This window comes from Carassius carassius, chromosome 8 (assembly GCF_963082965.1).
Source record: "Carassius carassius chromosome 8, fCarCar2.1, whole genome shotgun sequence".
NCBI classification, from domain to species: Eukaryota; Metazoa; Chordata; class Actinopteri; order Cypriniformes; family Cyprinidae; genus Carassius; species Carassius carassius.
In genome coordinates, this window is record NC_081762.1 from 10,215,970 (window position 1) to 10,237,618 (window position 21,649).

The 21,649-nt window shown below is 35.4% G+C and overlaps 1 protein-coding gene across 2 annotated transcripts in view; it reads right to left on the reverse strand.

Annotated features, from left to right (window-relative positions):
- Window positions 1-3,162: 3,162 nt before the first annotated feature.
- Window positions 3,163-21,649, reverse strand: part of atp9b (ATPase phospholipid transporting 9B) — a 45,845-nt gene continuing 27,358 nt past the window's right edge. Inside the window, exons 15-30 of one of the 2 annotated variants that reach the window (XM_059556056.1) lie at window positions 20,584-20,838; window positions 16,739-16,900; window positions 16,238-16,330; window positions 14,268-14,351; window positions 12,320-12,490; window positions 12,113-12,211; window positions 11,943-12,032; window positions 11,697-11,841; window positions 11,448-11,512; window positions 10,507-10,662; window positions 10,256-10,320; window positions 10,028-10,136; window positions 9,815-9,872; window positions 6,834-7,037; window positions 5,579-5,611; window positions 3,163-5,262 (exon numbers count right to left, since the gene is read on the reverse strand). In XM_059556056.1, coding sequence (XP_059412039.1) covers window positions 5,126-5,262; window positions 5,579-5,611; window positions 6,834-7,037; window positions 9,815-9,872; window positions 10,028-10,136; window positions 10,256-10,320; window positions 10,507-10,662; window positions 11,448-11,512; window positions 11,697-11,841; window positions 11,943-12,032; window positions 12,113-12,211; window positions 12,320-12,490; window positions 14,268-14,351; window positions 16,238-16,330; window positions 16,739-16,900; window positions 20,584-20,838 — 1,926 coding nt within the window. In that variant the 3' untranslated portion in view covers window positions 3,163-5,125. The remainder of the gene's footprint in view (window positions 5,263-5,578; window positions 5,612-6,833; window positions 7,038-9,814; window positions 9,873-10,027; window positions 10,137-10,255; window positions 10,321-10,506; window positions 10,663-11,447; window positions 11,513-11,696; window positions 11,842-11,942; window positions 12,033-12,112; window positions 12,212-12,319; window positions 12,491-14,267; window positions 14,352-16,237; window positions 16,331-16,738; window positions 16,901-20,583; window positions 20,839-21,649) is intronic. The other variant, XM_059556057.1, reaches the window with a different exon arrangement.

A 21,649-nucleotide genomic window follows, 5' to 3' on the forward strand; every position in this document is an offset into this window, starting at 1 on the left:
ATAATTCGCCGGCAAACACAGCTGAAGGTTTTCATCGATGTAAGAAAGTGCTTAGCTAAAAGCGTATCCTGAATATATGTCCACCTACAGGAAACACAATGCTTTGGAAAAACAGATACACTTGAGACAGTAGCAAAACAGTGTGACGCGTGTTGTGCCCCACATGTGGCTGATAAAACAACACAACTGCCCCACCACCTCTGCGGAAATGTCCAGCGCACAAACACATCAAAGGGTGGAGACTCCATACTGGCACGTGCAGCGGATGAGAGTCATTTTAAGCTAAAGCTGGCACAGCAGAATTTAGTTTTGTTGTTCAAGTGAGGAAAGGTAGATTGAGATATAGAGAGAAGGGGAAGGGAGGAAGAGAGAAAGATAGGTAAGATGAAAGAGAAAGCTTCCTGACATGTTAGTGCCAGTGGACCATCACATCTAGCGCGGGGTCACTGTAAACCACGCGTTTCCTGCTCTGTAGAGCATGTGTGGGTGAGTTTGCGGGGAGGGCTTGATAACACATTGTCTGTGCCTTAAGGCTGATTATCTCACTACCAGTCAAAGGTTGGGATGCAACTGCTTGTTCTTATACATTTTAAAATAATAGCAAAAATCATCAAACAATGAAATAAAACAAATTAAATAATGTGTATATAACACACACACAACAGTTCAAAAGTTTGGGGGTCAGTACTTTCTGAGAGAGAGAAAGAGAGGCCCTCAATGAGAAGGCACCGAGGGCATTTTATGCCATTAAAGCACGGTTTGGCCAATTAAAATTACCAATTAGAACATGGATTAAATTATATCACCCAATCATCAAACCAATCCTACTGTACGGGAGTGAAATTTGGGGACCAATATTAAAATTTGAAAACTGGGACAAAAGTTTAATAGAAAGAACACAATTGGAATTTGCCAAAAACATCCTAAGGGTAAACAGAAGCACTTCTAATAATGCCCCCCACAGTGTCTCATCCTCTAAACACACTCGTGCTTCAACTGATGAAGGAAACCCAAACTGAGTCTGACTCCAATCACAACCCCAACATTCAGAAACTAATTGACAAAAATCTGAAGTATAATTATGATGAAAAATTAAAAAATGAATTTGAGCTCCAAACCAAACTCCAGTGTTATTCGGCCCTAAACAGAACTACAAAACTGGCAAATTACTTATCACTTAAGCAATTAAAAGAAAGACAAATCCTTTCAAAACATCGACTCAGTGATCATGATTTGGAAATAGACATAAAAGATCCTGGCTACCGAGAGAAGAGAGACTGTGCAAACACTGTGAGCTGAATCAAGGATGAGAAACACTTCCTTCTTGTCTGTCCCAAATACAGCACTACAAGAGAAACATTCTTCTCACAGTTTGAAGCTTTGAATCCTTCATTCTTGTCTCTAAATGACTCGGAGAAACTACTCCATATACTTGGAGAGAATGAGACGGCAGTCACACTAGCTGCTAAATATTTATACACCATACGAAAGGGATAATTTATTGTATTCAACTGTTTTATTTGATATTCTTAATTGTATATAATTACTATTATTAATATTAGAAATATTATCTGCTGTTGCTATTTTTATTGTATTGTATTTTATTGTAATCATATTTTATATTTTATTCTGTATCTAAATGCTTTGGTAATACTGTAACTCAAATGTCATGCCAATAAAGCAACTTGAACTTGAACTTGAGAGAGAGAGAGAGAGAGAGAGAGAGAGAGAGAGAGAGAGAGAGAGAGATATTATTAATAATTAAATTAATACAATTTTATGCTGTTACAAAAGATTTATATTTTTTAAAAACCGTTCTTTTTAACTTTACATTAATTTAATCTTATGCTTGCACAAACATTAAACAGCACAACCGTTTTCCACATTTATAATAATAAGAAATGTTTCTTGAACGGCACAGTAGCATATTAGAATGATTTCTGAAGGATCATGTGACACTGAAGACTGGAGTAACGACTGCTGAATATATATATATATATATATATATATATATATATATATATATATATATTTATTACAATCACAAGAGCAAATTACATGAAATTAAATTTTTTTGTATTACAATAATATATAAACTTGTCTGAGATGTTCACATTTGCTGGGCGCTTTACCTACACTATAGTTAATACTTTAAATCATACATAGAGGAGATTTGCATTTGTTTTCAAGGAATTAAAAAAAAAGGAAAAAAATACTTTTGACTGGTAATATATACATAAAAATTCAAGGTAAGAAGATGTTAAATTAATAAAGATATGTATTGCTTTAACCAGGGTCACAAGTCTGAAAGCCTAATGTTGAACTGTAAACTTACCAGCAGATGTACTCGACTGTAGTTTCCATGTGGGCCCGACCTTTGGCTTCTGTGATACTAAATATTGTGTAAATGCCGCCCTCTAGTGGTTGGAAACAAGGAATACAATTAATTGTGAAGCGCTGAACCGTTAAGACTTCAGAGACACAAGCTTATACTCACTCAAACTGAGAATCATAGATTCCCATATCATTTCCACATGAAATTGCACTTTCCATGATAAGGGTAAAAAAAAAGGGGGCCTGAAACTTTATAATAGTAAGCAATTCTTGTTATTTTCAACTAAGGGGTCAGTGTTTAAGCACATATTTTGTACTCACTTTTTACTCACCTGTTACAAATTATATATGAAGCTTTTTTTTTTTTTACAACCATATGTATCCAGCATTCATTTTCTTGCAATTAAATTATACAATTACAAATGCATGAATAAATACATTAACAAATAATCAAGTAACAAATTAATTTACCAATCATACGTGACTTTATACAGGCTTGCAAGCTTGGAATCAAATGTTGGTTTAGTTGATGATAACCTTTTCCAAAAATGTAAGAAAAAAAAAACTAACCATTCTTACAGTATCTTTAGAAAAAGAGTTAAATTGTTAAGCTTAATAAAATCAAATGAACACTTAAACCAATTAGATATTCCCAAAACTAGCTACATTTCACACAGCTAGCTAGTTTTATTTGATAAAATTTCTTAAAAAACAAAACTGTATTTGTACCTTTATTGGTTTAACACCAATATACGACACCAAATGTATTACATATTAGCAAACCACTAAAAACATTCAGACCTCTTAAAAGAAGCACCCACCAGACCATTTGGAAACATATTGCTCTTTAATCAGACATCAATATCATTAAAATGTTAAATTATACTGCTGAAACCACCGTGCTGATGACGTTACGCTAACAGAAGCCGCGACTGCAGTGGCAATAACAACACCACAAAAACATCACATTTTTCATTCATGTATTAGTCTAGAGAAAAATGCCGGAGAAACAAAAACTAAATACTCAAACAAATAATAAATAAGCAATTGTTGTTAGGCCTGTCACAGGGTTAATTAACGGTTTATATACAGTAGAAGAAATAAATCAGTTAGTGGTTTTCCTGAGTACAGTACAACTCAACATCTTTAAAGCAGAAAGGAAATCCACCAGAAAGGAACAGCGTACGGCACACGTGTGCTTGGCATCGTCTCATTCAGTATAGTAAACACACACTCTACATAGAAAATAAAGTGAATGATAAAACTCATTCCTCATTCCAGCTGACTTGGTCTATAAAGATAAGGCAAGATGATCTCTCACATTACTGAGCCAACTTCACACCGTGAGCACAGTCATCAAGGGACAAAACTAGTTCAGTATTTCCTGTGAATGTCCTCAAAAAAATGGTAAAACTCCAAAATTAATAGCTGATTGTGAGGCGACGTTGTCTATAAAAACATAACTGCTGATGAGCGAGTGCCATAGGTGGATTTAAGAAGAGCAAAAATGACACTGTATTTCTAAGCAGCTAGAACATCTAAATATTTTGTTTGCAGTTTTTTACGATCTTAAAAAAAGTCATTCATTTATAACAAAAAACACAACATTCATGTCTTGTTCCGATGGTGTCGCAATAAGTAATAAAAGTCAATCAGGTCATGCATCAATCAAGTTGGATTTGTCAAATGTCAAAAGTCGTATACAATGTCATTTAGAATGTCAGGTTAAGAGGACCGTTGTTCCCAGAACAAATAGTTCCCACTGTAATAACACAAGCTGTGCTCTGGTTTACATTTACACAGTTTTGCAGCAGGATCATATGGCAGCAGCAGCCACAGCACAACAGGAAACTAAAGCTGTCCCAATTCAACTTCAGTATACACTCATGTAGTCAGAATCACAACCACAGGTATTTGTCAAGCCCGCCCACCCAGAGCCATTAATAAAATTAATAATACAGAATGTGCCAGAAGGGAAAGTGCTGATGGGTGTGATAATACTAAAAATGAAACATTATCATGAAGTTATTAACATCATTGCATACCACCAATAAAAAAGCTATCATATATTCAATAAAAAAAATTGTAATGCTGATTTATCCTTCATATACATTAACAGTAAGTAAAAAGTGACAGGATTAGGCCCCATCATTCCAATGTGGGTGCCTAAACACCCTCTTTATTTCTATCTTTATCTCTTTTTTTGTGCTTTAGCCTCTTCAAGTACTCTATGCTTCTCACCATTTTGTCCTACAACTGTTCCACTATCTTTAAGAGCAGAAACATGATGAGCACAAAAAACACTTTACAATGGCAAAGTCCATATGAATATGCAAAAAAAAAAAAAAACAATCACAATGTCACTGAAAAAGCATTCATAAAGCACACATAAACAGCATCATAAAGCACTTTTAGGCATTTGTGACGGATAGTTTTTACTCAAAAATGAATGTTTGGTCATTAATTATTCACCCCTGTGTCATTCAGGATTCAGGAACAGTCAGGATTTTCCGTCAAGATAAAACACAAAAGCAGATGTTAGGATGAGTAGCAGAAACATCCTGCTTAACTTCTCCTTTTGTGTTTCCAAAAAAAGACTGTAAACCCATAAATGTTTAGAACAACAACATGATGGTGAGTAAATGATAGCTTGTTCATTTTTGGGTGAGCGAACATCCAGTTTTTAAAACAAAAAAGGATTAGATGGGTTTCAAAGTGTTTGATGTAGCAGTCACGTGTGTTTATAAATGCATCAGCATGCCTTTTGACACCATGTGACTATATGGAAAGTTTAGGAGGAGAGTTTGGAATAACTTGGCGGGGAGAATTTCCGCTTCAGATATTTGATGATGTAGAGCGGCAAACAGCTGACCAGCGTGATGACGCACACCTTCCACAAGAACACCCGTGTGGTGATAAACGAGAGATCTGAAGACAAACAAAACAGATGAAGAAAATAAAGCGTCAGGCTCAAAGTGTTTATATCATCAAGGCGTCTTTTTCACACGTTATGAAAAAGAAGTCTGTCAGGCTGCGGATGAAGTGGATGGGATGCACTTCACCGATGGAATGTTCTGGAAAATGAGTGATCACAGGGTTAGGGCACATTTGAATGGCTCTTTCTAATCCAGGGGCCCACACCACATGAGACTGAAACCCCAGGGAGGAGAACGGACATGTTTGTGGAGACAGGAAATGATAGTTGGTGAAACAGCAGAGAGAACACAGGGAAAAACAAACCTACCCAGGAAAGCTCCTAAGGTCACGCGACCTATGCCTGAGGCACAGTCACAAAACAGAGATGGAGAGAAAGAAGAAGAAAGAGCTTTAAAGTCGTAGTTACAGTACATCAGTCTTAACTAAAGCTGTGTGTTTGGTTTGAACACTGAAACCAGATCCTATAGAAAATCTGTTACAGAGGATATTTTCATTTTGGCCTTGCATTTAGGCTTAAGGGGATACAGAGAGAGAGAGAGAGAGAGAGAGAGAGAGCAATACAGTGATAGATAGATAGATAGAGAGAGAGAGAGAGAGAGAGAGAGAGAGAGAGAGAGAGAGAGAGATAGTGCTGTCAAATTATTAATCGCATCCAAATAAAAGTTTGTTTACATGATATATGTGAGTGTACGGTGTATATTAATTATGTATATAGAAATAAACACACATGCATATATTTCAGAAAAATATGCTATGTATATATATTAAATATATTTATATATAAATTATATTATTATAAATATATACATGTAAATATTTTCAACATATAATAGATAGACGTACAGACAGTCAGACAAATAGACCAACCCTCTACATTGTGAGTAAATCACTCAGATATGTGTCTAATATTAGCCACTGGCTAATAAATTCTCAGATTTGACTTGCGAGTGTTTGAGTTGGACGCTAAGTATAAGTTGAGCACAGATATAGCTTTACTTGCCGAACACATTGACTGAGTGCTTCTGACTTTAATTCTCTGTAAAGAGATCTGTGATATTTTTCAGTTCATCTGAATGGATGCTCAGTGCACCTGTATTTGACACCTGTATACAAGCCAATGGTGATTCAATTGAGAAGGTGTCCGTAGAGAGTTTCAGACAGATAGATAGTAGATAGATAGATATATAAAACATTTATATATTTTTGATTTGTTTACATTTATTATAAATATTTATTTACTTTTATTTTAAATTTAAATGAATAAAATATAAATTAAACCACAAAAAGTGTCAAATTTAAGAATAGATTAATAAATTAACAATTAATAAACAAAAAATAAAAAAATCAATCAATGAATGAATAAATAAAACAAATAAATAAATAATGGGTAGGTAGAAAGTTAGGTAAATGATATTAAAAAAAAGTATACTACAAAAATGTATAAATAAATAAGTGATTAAATAAATGAAATGAAATAGAATTAAATTAAATTTGATATATATATATATATATATATATATAAAAATAAGAATGCTTAAAAAATGCCTTATGTTGGTTCTTACCAAAGTATTCATTCAGGAAGGCGAGGGAAGCGAGGTAGCAGCCAAGACTAAAAAGTTCGGCTACGACCATGAGCCAGTGCCAGGTGCGGACCGTCAGTGCAACCATCAGCAGCTCCGTCAGGATCAGAGCAGTGAAGGAGATCGCCACCACATGCACAAACTCCTGATCGAACAGCACCAGGGCCCCGTACATCAGGATGCCCCCTGGTGGACAAACAGGGGAAACGTTTGAGATGAACCAACAAGGACTGAGATAAAGCCGTCAGTTTAGTGTTATAATGAGTATAAACACATGTGCAAGTGCATGAAACACATTAGTAGTTAACAAATTAAATGGGAACTAACGATAAAAAAAACAAACAAAAAAATCTGCTAGGGTCATTTAGACTCCAAGACCTGACAAATCCATAAGGTTTACTGATGTCCATCTAGAACGAGTTTCTTCTGTGATTTCTTGACCCTCTCTCACAGTTTGATCCCCATTCACACATGAGCGAGTTGAGCTCTGACCTCTGTTCACTCAGCTCCATGCTCACTCGGCTCCTCAGCCTACTGTAACCGTCTCTGCTTTCATTTTAATCATAAACGCCAGCACAATCCAGCCTAATGGCCTCTAACTGATCACATAATTGCCTCTCTTCATACAGCGAACATTCCTCGGGGTTACTCTCTGGACTAAATGAAATCTTTGCTCATATTTCCCTGTTGTTCTTGTCTCTCTGTATTAAGGTTTAATTAAAAAGCAGGAGCTGTCAGATGGGGACACTGATCTCTCTTGCTCACTGCGCGGATCGATTTACAGTGCGGATAAGGCAGCCGTGTGCGTGTGAGAGCTGGCGATGGTCCGAAAATCACATTCATGAAAAGAGCTCCACTGAATTCACCGGAGACAAGTTACATTCCGCTTCAATGTTTACTTCTTTGATGAAACGTTCAGAGTTTATTTGTAGAGAAAGTCTGTTTATGGTTAGTTTATAGATGTCATGTTATCTCAGATTGGATTGGGTTTTTTTCACGTTTACATTTCCCTTATGTTTGTTCAGTAAATTTTTACTTTAGACAATCCCTCTGGATCAACCGAGGCGCAATGGTAACTCGTGCATCACTCCTCCTGAGGTTCCAACCTAATCCTAAAAGATGCATCTAACCCTTCTTAAAAAAAAATATTTTCTGCAGTATTACACCAGCATAGCATACAGAGAATTTTATATTTTTTTTTACAGAAATTTGTTCATGTTTTTTAAAGAAGTCTCTTACGTTCACCAAGACTGCAGTTAATCAAAAAATACAGGAAAAACAATATTGTAAATATTATTACAATTTAAAAAGAAATTTTTCTATTTTTATATATTTTAAAATATAATTTATTTTTGTTATGTATATATTTATTCTAATGTACTGTCATTTTTGTTCAGTTTAACGCATCCGAGCTGAATAGAAGCACACATTTCCTAAAAATAATAATAATACAAATAATTGGGGGACAACTGAATGCTTCTGCACTACAAATAGATTGGCATCTGGATTGATGACAAGTGAAAATAGGAAGATTTTTTATAAGAAATGAATGAATACATGGTCTGTTATTATAGAAAGGCTGGGTATCATCAACTACCTCAAAACAAACATCCAACACAAAAAGAAATCCTGCTTATTAAGATGACCTGCTTCTTTATTAAACAAATTGTATAGAATGATGTTTAAATATATATAAATAATAAAAAAATATTAACATAAGAAACCTTTATTGATGCAACATTGATATATAATTCTTTCAACACAGCCTATATTATTGTAATTTTAATAGGGATGTACTGATAGGATTACTTTTGGCCGATACCATTACCGATATTAACAAACCATTTTTGGCCGATTCTGATACCGATATTGGTCAACTGCATAAAAAATGGCCCAAACAGCCTAATTTTTTTTAAAGTAGGCTGTACATTGCATTTTGTTATATACATCCAGAAATAATGTAGGCTAAAATTAAAAACACAATTAGACTATTTTAGTTGACATTTTAGTCACATTGAATGGCACAGACTGTACTACGGACTATTTAAATAATTCGATGATGTTAAATTAGCAAAAGAATTGTTGAATGTGCGTGTGAGGCACCGATGCAATTACTGCATTGTTTTCCCAACTCTTACGGCTAATTTATGGTCATACTAACGCTGGTTGGTCATACAGATAGAAGCAAAACATCATTCAAAATGAAAGCTTTTGCAAAATAAAGAAAATGGCTTTCTGCAGTCTGCTTTTTTTTCTTGAACATTGGAGATATTTTTGTGTATAGGCCTTTATATATTCCTTTTTATGTAGCCTATATAGTTTTATTCTGTTTTCTCCATTCACAGAAACAGTGCAGGTGCGTGATGTGACCTTGTACGAATCCGTGTCCGACAATGGTTTCAAACAAAAAGCTGCATATTACCTGCCATTCATTTTCACTTAAATGTAGGCCCTTAATGCTTGGCGGTTCGTGACATATCCTCAGATAAACTCGAACGCTGGTGCAGTAACATTGTGACCTATGATGAATTTACAGCTGAGCGCGGGCATTTCACTTGTCGGATGCGTCAGCGCCACGTTAACATAGGCCATACTAGGACATCTGACAAAGTATATTTCGCACAGACTTTATTTTTTATTTTTTTTGATAAGTATTGAATTATTTTGCACAGAAAAAAATGTTGGATTATGCAACAGACATACTACTTGTTGTCTTCATGCAGTTAATTAATAAACCATCGGTATCAGCCCTTTTCATGCTATTTCCGATATGCCGATGGCTTAAAAAAAATTTTTTAACATAAAGTCACAGTTTTTTTAACATAAAGTCACATTTTCACATTCAGTTCAGCTAGATTATGCCCCCCAAAAAAAGAAGAAAAAAAAAAACCTTGAGAGTAAAGGTTTTTGGTGAGTTACAGTTTACAGTCATACAAAAATAGAAAACATCACGGTTCATTTACCTTGATATACACTTATCAAAACCCAGATCAGGAAGGTCTTAAAGGACAGGGAGCGACCCTAGTGAAGGGAAAACCAAAGTCAGCATCACTGTCATGCAGCAAACATAAACTCATGCCTTCATTCCTATAACTTATATCAAGTGTATCATGGAGATACTCGAGCTGATGGTTAGTTCGGATCATTACTATTAAAAAAGTCTGCGATGTTGTTACCTTGGTGAGGTCTTTATAGAGTTCAGGATACAGCAGAGCCATCTCAGGCTTCACATCCTGGTCCAACACCAGAGAAAAGACAGGGAACATGGTGTAGATGGTGGCGTAACTAGAAACAAATAGACAATGTTAAGAAATGTGACATCAAGTTCAAATGCACCTAAGATGTCCAAAATTACGGTTTAGGTAGGCAGCTCACTAGTTTTGTGTGAATCAGCCTTTACTTACCCCACCATGAGGAAACCTTGGTACAGAGGAACAGATGCAAAGTAGAAAATAGAGGAAAACACAGCCTGAGAGGAAAGACACAAATTCAAATCAAGATGTTAGCTTCAAATCAAGAGGCTGCACAGCAGCAACATAATATGTTGATCTTTGTGTTGAGAGAAAAAAGATTTACTGTAATGACTACTGTAATGGGCCATATATCACTACAGAAGTGGAAATATACATGTGGCTCTTCACACTGTGTATGTTACCTGCATGGTGGAGATGATCATGCCACGGTGCATGACAAACTGGCCCAGAGCTGCCGAGCGTTTGTAGCTGTTTCGGCCGTGTACCATCAGCAGTCTGCCAATGTGTTTGAACTGGGTTATGGAGAAATCTGCAGCCAGAGACGCCTGCTTTCCCTCCTGAAACAATAGGTAAGATGACATAATAGAGTCTTAAATATTATACTGTTATATTTCTATTATTATAAGCAAGATTGAAAAAAATATATAATAAATATACTAATTAATGTTTTCTTTGTGAAAAACTATAAACAGATACATGTCAGGAAACTGCCAATAACATTCCCAGATCATATTTTACCTCAAAATAATAATAAAACAAAATAAATGTTTTTTTTTTACCATTAAGTGATGACATCATCATGACATTTAAGCATATTTGCCCCAAGTTCATATTAACATAATGCCTAAAATCAGCTTAAAAAAAAAGTAATAAAGAATATATATACATGCATGCGTGTATATATATATATATATATATATATATATATATATATATACACACACACACACACATACACACATGCATGCATATATATATAAAAATTATGTTAAATTATATATTTTTTTATAATTCAAAGAAATAATATTTGCCTTGATGACACAATGTAACACATTTTTAAAATGTAATACATTTTATGTAATATAAATATTAATAAAATTATATAAACATCACTATTAAAGTTAAACCTCAAATTATAATGTTTAATATTATCAATACTGCAAAAAAATTACATTTAATAATATTGAATATAAAAACATACTGTATTACAGTAGTAATCTAACAAGAGTTTCAACAATTATGGTAAAGGGAATTAGACACAAAAAATAAAAAATTAACACCTACTGTTGCTGATAATTAGTTTTGACAGGAAAAGAATCTACGTTAATGAGAATCACCTCACCTTCCCTTCAATACCGATACCGCAGTCTGCTGCTTGGATCATACTGACATCATTTCCTCCATCACCTGAGCACAGAGATAAGAAAAATTATAGTGGGAAAACATGAGAAGACACTGTGAAGACAGTCATCTTTACCGCTCTCAAAGATTCATGTGCTTGGAGAGTTCAGTTTAAGTGGGTTTTGTCTCTGCTACTGGATGATGGGACTTAAAGCTCAACAGACTGAGAAAATAAGTGGAGAGGACTGACCTATGGCACATGTTCTGTTGTCTGTATGCTGCTGTAACAATCGAACGATATGAGCTTTCTGTGTGGGAGAGCAGCGACAGCAAACCACAGCGGGGCACTGACACGCCAGCTCCACAAATTCATGCTCGTAGTAACGCAGACAGACCTGATGGGCAACACATAATCAGTGTGAGAAAATCAAACCGGATCATACATGATTTTGTTGAATATATAGAATGTCAAGGGTTTTTTTTTTTTTTTTTTTACCTCTAGAGAGTCTCCTGAGATGACCAGCGCACAGTCGTGTTTCCTCCTGAAGGCATTAAGCTCCAGATGAGCTTCGCCCCTGTTGGACACCTGCCACAAAAACACCATAAAGCATTCCCACTAAATCCACTTCACTTTAAAATCCAAATAACCAGTGGTTATGATCCTACCGGTCTGAAAACATGGATGTCTTGATTTCTAGAAACTAAGTGGGAACTTTTGGCGATACACGTAGCAGTTTCCAGCTTGTCCCCGGTCAACATCCAGATCTGAAATATGAAGAAGAACCCAAAAGTTAATATTAAATGCTCAATACGCATAATATTGTCATGGTGTTTGGGAGTACACATATTTTTGGCCACATATTGCATGTGTACCTTGATCCCTGCATTACGGAGGAGCTCTAGTGTGGGCCGCACATCGGCCTGCAGCTGATCTTCCACTCCAGTGAGACATAGAAGCTCCATCTCTCTCTCCAGACTCTCCACCACTGCCGCCACCTTCAGAGCACGATCATGGAGACTCAACTTTGCCTGGTTATATCGACTCTGAAAATGACAGAAATTGATAAAATGTGAACTAAGTTATGAGGATTTTAAAGTTGCCTTGATTCAGTAGCGAAAAAGTCTATGATTTGTTTGCAACATCAACATAATCGTTCAAAGTGACATTTTTCATACGGTCTTGAAAATTTTTTTATTACAAATCACAGTACTGTTCATATTTTTTCTTTGAAAGAAAAAGCAAGGATGCTTTTTATATATATTTATATATATATATATAAGCTACTGTTTTCAATCTTTCTTGAGCACCAAATCATAAATTCAATGAATAAAATCAAGATATAGTGTAATAATAACTGCTGAAAATTCTGCCTTGCCATCACAAGAATACATTACAATTCAAGTACATTACATTTTCAGCCTTGTTGAACATAAGAAACCTTTCAAAACATTACAGTGTTTTACAGACTTCTGAAGAGTAGTGTACTAGTACATTGCTTCTATATGTATAAAAATTATTATATTTTACAGTGAATATATTTTTCCTTGTGTTAACTTGATGAGAAAATGCATTAAAACAAAAAAATGGTTATCTTAATATTTAAAGAACACTTATTATTAAGATAACACTTTAAGTACTTAATTCCACAGCAAGTGAACTTTCAGTAACAAATAATAAATAATAAACACCTCAGTTAAAATCTTGGTCTGGGTGGGTTTAGTGGCATTTAGATCTGACTGAAAGGGCTCTGGAAGGGGGCTAGAGCCAGAGTGCATGTGTCAACCGCTTGCATTTGTGCATGCATTCGACTGTACACATACATTTGTGTACATGTACAAAAAAAGTAGTATACTTTAGACTTAACAGATGGAATCCAAAAAATACCTTTGAATAAGTAATATAATCACAGGTGGGAGGACCTCATACCAATCACAGAGAATCCCACCAACAAAAAGAGTACAACAGTTTAGATAAAATAGGTGCATGGCAAAGTTGACATGATCTTACATAATTTTTCTCTATTATAACTGGTTCCCCTCTGTTACTGGCAAACCAAATTTGGGTTTTGATTACTTCAGCTTGTTTCTCAAGTCATGGGGTTGTTATAGTTGTTATTATTATATACAGACAGATGTCTAGCCGCCTTGTCCAAATGCATCCGTTATTGCAACACGCAAACTTTGGCCCAAGTGCTTGGGACATCAAATGAATTTGACATGTTTATGTGTTTTACATGCTCTTTCCTGAATCATCCAAATATAAGTCTTGAAATAAATAAAGTAGTCACTGGTAACATAAGTTTAAGAAATTAATTAATTAGAAAGAAATCAGTGATCTGATAATCTAATCTAATGCTGATAAATTGTGCTTTAATGCCACCTGTTATCTCTCAATTTTCATGCTAATCAATAACTGTATTCCTTCCATCAACATACAAATGGAATGGAAATATATATGTAACCAATTTTAAAAGATACACATATAATCGTCTGTCAACATTCTATCCAGAACCATTCTATTTTTATATGCACAATAAAAAAAATCCATTCTTTTAAAGCAATGGAAAATTAAAGAAACCCCAGTGTAAACTACATTTTATCTTTTGGGTTCTAGGGTCATATGAGGAAATAAGCAAGTTGATACAGCTGCAAAGAAAACGATCAGTTTGGGTACAGAAGGTTAAATATTTCTCTAGAGATCATTTTAATGACAACTTTAAGCCAAGACATTAAAAAGTTGAAAATTTTCAAGCTATCTAATATATTTGAAACTATATTTGAACACTACATATTAACCCATTTGTGAATTGGTATATCATACCTCAAAGTCCTGGTACTGCTCTTCAGTCAGTGATTTCTTAGCCACCACCAGTGTCCGCAGGCCCTCTCTGGCCATGTTCCCACACTAAGACAACATAATGCAACACACAACTACTATTACATCAGCTACAACCATGATGTGTGAGTGCGTGTGGTTGTGTATTAGACTGTGAACTCAATTGGTACTGTATACAGAATGCATTAGAACTAAGACATAAACAATGCTTTTAACACAATTGTATTTACTCGAAACATCAAAACATTGTCATGCAAACAGAGATATGCAAACACACACACACACACACATGCACGCACAGGAAGAATCAATCGTGAAAAATAAAGCAGTGCCTCTGGGAATCTTTGAGCAGACTGTAAAAGATGTGGGACAGCGGTTTAATTTTAATATGAAAATCCAACAGGCGAAAGCGATGCAGTGATTACTTATTGACCTGTCCTTATAGCAGCGTCTCACAAGCACACACAAAGCGCAGCGATGAGGATTATGACATGATGCTCCCAGTCATACGCCTTTATTGAGGTCGTTCATTAATTAATAAGCCTCATCTCCGCCCCTCATCGACTGCATATTGCCAATACAATTGTAATCATCAAAGCGAGAAATGCATGTGTGATGATGGGCTGAGCAGATTGACCTTGATCACAGAGGCTAGGACACGCCGACCTGTTTGTTATGCTTAGCGCTACCTTATCAAATGTGTTGATTCTTAATTCAATCGGGATCTGTTCAGAAAGACACTCATACAAAGGATTCAATACCAAAAACATTGGCGGTACCTACCGAGAACATCAGCTGAAATGACAGACACATGGGAACTGGTGCTATGAGTCATCATAAACTTGCCAAATACTTGTTTATACTTTACATTTATAACTGTGATATGTGTATATTATACACTACTGTTCAGAAGTTTGGAGATCATGCTCACCAAGAAAATATATTGGATTAGAAAATACAGTACAGTATACAGTAAAATATATATTTTAATAAAGTTTTCTATTTGAATATATTTTAAAATATAATGTATTGCTGTGATGGCAAATCTGAACTTTCAGCAGCCATTACTCTAGTCTTAAGTGACACATGATCTGTTGATTTAGTTCTTTTCTTATCAATGTTAAAAAAAGTTCTGATGGTTATTTTTGTGGAAACAATATATATATATTTTTTTAAATTTTACAGGATTCTTTCATCAATACTACCTAAAGCATTTATTTGAAATACAAACGTTTTTTAGCATTATAAAATGTTTCTACTGTCACAAAACACAAAAATGTTATTGACCCCAAACTTTTAAACTTGAGCAAATTCATCTACCAAACTTTGTATTTATATTAGTTTTAGCATAGAAAGTAAAAAGATTAAAAGAACAGAATTTATCTGAAATACAAATATTTCATAACAACATAATTTTGTCACTTTTGATCAATTTAATTGAATTAATTCCTTAAAAAAATGCAACTGGACACCAAACGTTTGAACAGTAGTGTTAGTATGTAAATATATATTACGATATGTAAAAATAGTTATGTTTTTTTTTAAGTTTTGTGTCCTAACTGCTATATTGTTACAATTTTACAGAAAATTTTATAACTAACACCAGTCAACACTACACCAAAATCTGCGAGACTCTTAATCTGGTGACATTTTTCCTATTCTTTTGTTTTTTGTTTTTGCATGGATAAATTACATTTGAGAACAGATATAAAGATACTGAGTTTATTTGTATTGTGTGTGTTTGTGTTTGCAGTCATTTGAGACACACACACACACACACACAGAGAGAGAGAGATTATGAATCGGACACAAAAACAATTAAAAATGCAAATAAACAAAACAAAACAAAAGAAGGGTCCCAGAAACAGACAATTAGATTTATTCATAAGCTCACCAACCCACACGAAAAAGCAGAATGCCGATTTTCCCATCAACAATGGTTCATGCATTCTTACCTCCTCCTCCAGCCAATCATTGTACTGTACAATGCTCGCCATAGCAACATCAGCCCCTTTCATGTAAAACGTGATGTCGCCCGTAGCCTCCTCCTGAAACACAATCAATTCAACAGAGAACACTTTAAAACATATCCAAATCATGTCTAAATCATTAGCATGTCCAACTGTAGAGCACAAAACCACACAGATGGCGCGTGGAGCCCTGAAGTTATCAGTAAATAAGAAGACAAACAGAGATGATCTGCACTAAGCTCCCACACAAACGCATGTCAAAAGATTAGCCAACAATACTTTTATGCATGTATTGAAAGAGACAAACAACACAACATGACACACTCACAGAAACACTCAAGTACAGAGTCCTGAAGTATCTAAAGACTAAAGGACACAAAACCACACTACAGAGGAAACTCATATTTCCACCAGATGTTTCTGACACTTCGAAATGAAATATGTCATTCCGAACACAGACAAACACACTTGTAATGTGACACGCACCCTGACAATAATGCCCATGCGCTTGCTCTCAGAGGTGAAGGGGAAGATCTGGAGGATGTAATAGGTCAAGATGTGTCCAGCTGGGGTCTTCAGCTGGAGGGACGTCAGGTCTCTGTTCACCAGAGTCAAACCCACACTCTCAGTCCAGCGCACCAGAGCCACCTACACAACATGTGAAAGAATGTCTTGTTGTAAAAGATCTGTTTTTGTGACCAGTTACATGCAACTTTTTGCTCTCAATGATTTAATCATCTTTAAAGAGCTGGGTATATTTACAGTATGGCTGATGAAATAAAACAAATACTGCACTGCAGTTGAAAATGCAATACAATTAAATAAAATAGATCAATAGGTAGACAGACAGGTAAATAATATTCATAAGTGATATAAATTACAAATAAATTATTATATGAAAAAATAAATAATAAAATCTGAATCTCACAGAAATGTATTGCCAAGTATGTATACACACTACATACATGCAAGGAATTTGTTGTGGTGCAAACAGAGACAACAGCAGTACACTGATTAAATAAAATACAATTTGGTGTTCTTAAAAAAAAAAAAAAAAAAAAAAAAAAAATCATCACATTTAAAGTCACACAATCTACACTAGGTCTAGGTCACTAATGAATTTTCTGAAAATCCAATTTGAGCCACCGATCATGTGAATTCTTGTACAGTCAAATTTTCTTGTTACCGCTGGAGCACGAGATTCTGTTTGGATCTCTTCATGCTCGACAGTCAGTAAATACTGAGACATTCCAAAATTCATGTTAATAATTCAACTTCAACACGTTCAGCGTTCAAATACGCTGATAATACAGAGTTATGCTGCTAATAGAATTTATAAAAAATACTGCATGGAATTAGAAAAGATTGTAATAAATAAGAAAAAATCTTGTTCAGTCGTGTCTCCGAATTCTTGACTCCGAATTCTTGACTCCGAAATTCTCAAGATTCAAGGCAAATTATGCCTTTAAATGACTCCACCGCTCTGATTACAACTGCGTTCTTAGCTCTTACACACATCAGAACACAGCTAGAACTCTTGTTTACGGCATTTCAATGTGATATGACTAATTAGCCAGTCTTCTATCAACCTGACAGTGCTAAATGATGCCCTCAAGAGCGCGCACACACACACACACACACACACACACACACACACACACACGTAACTCAGGTGGTGGGGAATGCCTTCAGGAGAGGAGCAGGGAACTGTTTTACGACACAGGGGAGAGCCTTTAATACACTCTATCAATCATTTCAGCAGTACAGGAAGAAAAGCTGTAATCATAAACCAAGATCACTGCGCCTTCAAGAAGCAGAGAGGATTGAAACCGCACCATGTGACCTACGACCACATGAAGACGTGGCTGTTATTTAATAAAGAGACCAGATGTGACAGGAAATATGATACAACGTCATAAAGAAGGCAAAGTGGAGATGGGTTTATCTGACAGAGCAGTTTCTTCCAGGAATATGCTAAGAGAAGTTTATCTGAATTTATCTTTCACTTATCGTTATTATAGCCGTGTATTATTTTACACTTTTTGATTACTGGCTTTTAAAAAAAAATAACTTTCTAGAGATTGCACTGACAAAGACTTTTATTTTTTATTTAATTTTTTTTTTACAAAATCATTATTTTAAAGTCGAGCAAGAAAAGTTCTTGACTACAGAAATTATCAGTTTATGCTGATAATTATAAAGGATTAAATATTGTTAGAAATGATTAAACTATCTAGGCCTGGAAATAACTATCGTAAAATTCATATTTAGTTTTGAAAATTCATATTACAATATGAACCCAATCACAGATTTGAAAAGAAAGCAACTTACTTAAAAATATTTGACTGGATCACTCTATTAAACAAAACCAGTTTGTTATATATAAGTTTGCATCCGCTTTAACCTTATTCTAACAAAAAACTCATTCTAAAAGAATTGAACATGCCATAACTATCTTGTACGAGTAGCCCATCTTTTGTGATGACTTCTATTTAATAAGCTAAAGGTTAGAGGTCAATACTATATTTTTGCTAGAAGAAGCAAGGTCAACAGCCACTGAACACTGTCGTCTCATCTGAATAAGCCAAAACCACTAATAAAACCATCAGTGAACTTCTATTACCCCCAATAAGTAAAACTTCATTATCGGACATAACAAACGGTCTTGCTCATGAGGATGTCTGATCATTAAAGGTCATGATAAACCTCTGACCCTTGACACTGTGGGGTCAAAGGTCACAAATGACTTAAAGTAAGTGTCCGGAAAGGCATGTGGGAAATCCAATCCCTGAACTCGGCTCTCTTTAGGAATATTATCGCTATGCACCTGTCATATTAAAGGCTGAAAAGGCTGGAGGTCTTTGAGCGAGCACACATAGACACAGGCACTGATGAGAGTGACACGTAGAGAAAGACTAGTGTTAACCGCTAGTCTCTCAGAGAAAATTAAATATTGATCAATCCCGGAGTGAAGACGTTGGAGAGATAAGACCTGGGCATTAAAGAAAATAAATAAGTAGACACATCAAGGGAGAAGAGAGGACAGGCAATTCCACTAAAGAGGGAGATGGACAGATTTCTTTTTCCTTTTATCACTCTCAAAAGATATCTACGTCTACAGAAGGTCTTGAAGAAAAAGATGCTCGGTCAGTATAAAGGAAAAATGAAAGAGCACCGGAATATTTTCAATTTATATAATGACTGGCGCATTTTCTTGAAAACAATCAATGCTTTGAAAACAACGGCCCTTCATTAGTTCATCTTCATTAGATCCTGGAAGGGAACAGCAAACATTGTACAGAATTATTGAACGCTTAAAGGGTTAGCTCATCTAAACATACAAATGTTGTCACCATTTACTTATTTACCCCGTGTTGTTCAAAACAGATATGGTTTTCTTTCTTTCGTAGACAACAAAAAAGAAATGCTCCACAAACTGTAAAGCTCCAAAAATTAATATCATATGCTAATTAAAATGAGGCTGTGAAGGATAGACATACAGCCCATTCAGGTGGTACTTCTGTATACCTTGGTTTCATATTCAATATTTGATGGGGTTTTTGGTCATTTTTGGAGACTTTCATTGTTTGATGAAAGGCAATGCCCAAAATTCTTCTAAGCTTCATCTTTTGTGCTCGACAGAAGATATAAAGTCATGCAAGTTTGGAAGATTATGAGTAATCGCTGACAGAAAAGTCATTTTTGGTTGAATTATACCTCCAACGAGCCTCTAACAACATTTCATTCCCCTCCATTCAAAAATATATTTAACTATAATGAGCCTGAAGTTTCCCTCCATCTATTTGAGGACCGCTGCCTTCGTGACATATGTTTGGCCTCAATGCCTTTTCTGCCATTTATTTAGTGCTTTTCTTACCAACAACTCATTCAAAATATTGTTGCTCTACAACGGATCTATAAATATCTACGATCTCTCAACACAAATGATGACCGAGTCCTTCCTGGTGTGTGACCTACCCCTGCCCCCTCTGCTTCTGATATTTATTGAGCCCTCTCAGATTTCTCTACTAACACAGAGTCTATATTACCATCCAATAAGGCAGTAAATTCAAGGCTAAAGTGGGGGAGTCATAAATACTAAAGCAGCGATATATAGGATTACACTGTTAGAGGAATGAGGAGAGCAGTGTCAATGCAATCTATCTGATTTCAAAATAAAATAAAGATCATTTTTTGTTATTGTTGTTGGAACCACTCAAGCAGAAAATGAAAATAAAATACTACAAAAATGTCCCAAAATAATTATTGTTTAAATAATTTTAAGCAAATAAATAAATACCATTCCTTTCAGGACATCCCATCATTCTTACCTCATCAGGACTGGAGGCCTGGTAAGTGCGGTTGTCGTCGCTAAAGTCCTGGTCGGCCTCTGTGCTCTCTGGCTCTGCACTGGCACCGTTAACACGGGATTCGTACACCGGAGTAACGTTGTGGCAGAGGGCGATGGCTTTCACGGCCTCGTGGATCCGGCTACTCACGCTCTTGCGGACCTTTGGAGCGGGCGGCTGTGGTTTACGAGAGGGTGTTGAACTCGCACTATTGCCATTAGACTGCACTGAGCACACCTGGACAGACACAAAGTTGAAATAACAAGAGTGTGCTTTAGCTTCACAAATAACATTATTTGCTGACAACCAAGGCCAATATTGTGATATATTAATATCATTGAAATTAACGGTTTTCTATATCTATATATTTTAAAATGTATTTTATTTCTGTAATGGCAATGCTGAATTTTTTTAGTAGCCAGTCTTCAGAGTCACATGATCCTTCAGAAATCATTTTAATATGCTGATTCAGCACTCAGGAAACAGTTCTTATTTTCATCAGTGTTGAAAACAGTTGTGCTTCTTGCTCAACATTTGCATAAGCATTCTTTAATGCATAGAAAAAAACAGAATAAGAATTATTTTTTTCCAAGTCACCCTAACGGCAAAAAATATTTGTTTCAAAAAAGTATTCTGTTCAACACGTTTAAAAATCAATTAAGTTATGAAATTATGTTAGAATCTGATAACATCATGTGTAGTATAAGAACTGGTCAGGAAGTATATGCTGATAAGTCATCTTCCTGTACTCTTTCAGTGTCAGGACACATTGGGCAAAAAAAGCATGAAGATTTCATCAGTGTCTCCCCACACAACGACGTCGAAATCCCACCCTGACTCTGAAACTTATCAATTTACATAAGCACCACTGTGAGTCTTCGTGTGTGTGTGTGTGTGTGTGCTTGACAGGGGTTGCTGTGCTCCAGTGGAGCAGGAGATTTCTCTTGATGAACTCTTCTTTCCTCAGAGCTTTGCCGAGGGGAAGAGATGACAACCTGCACACAGCCTTCAAATCCCATATGAAGGTACATAAAAACAGAGGTGGAAA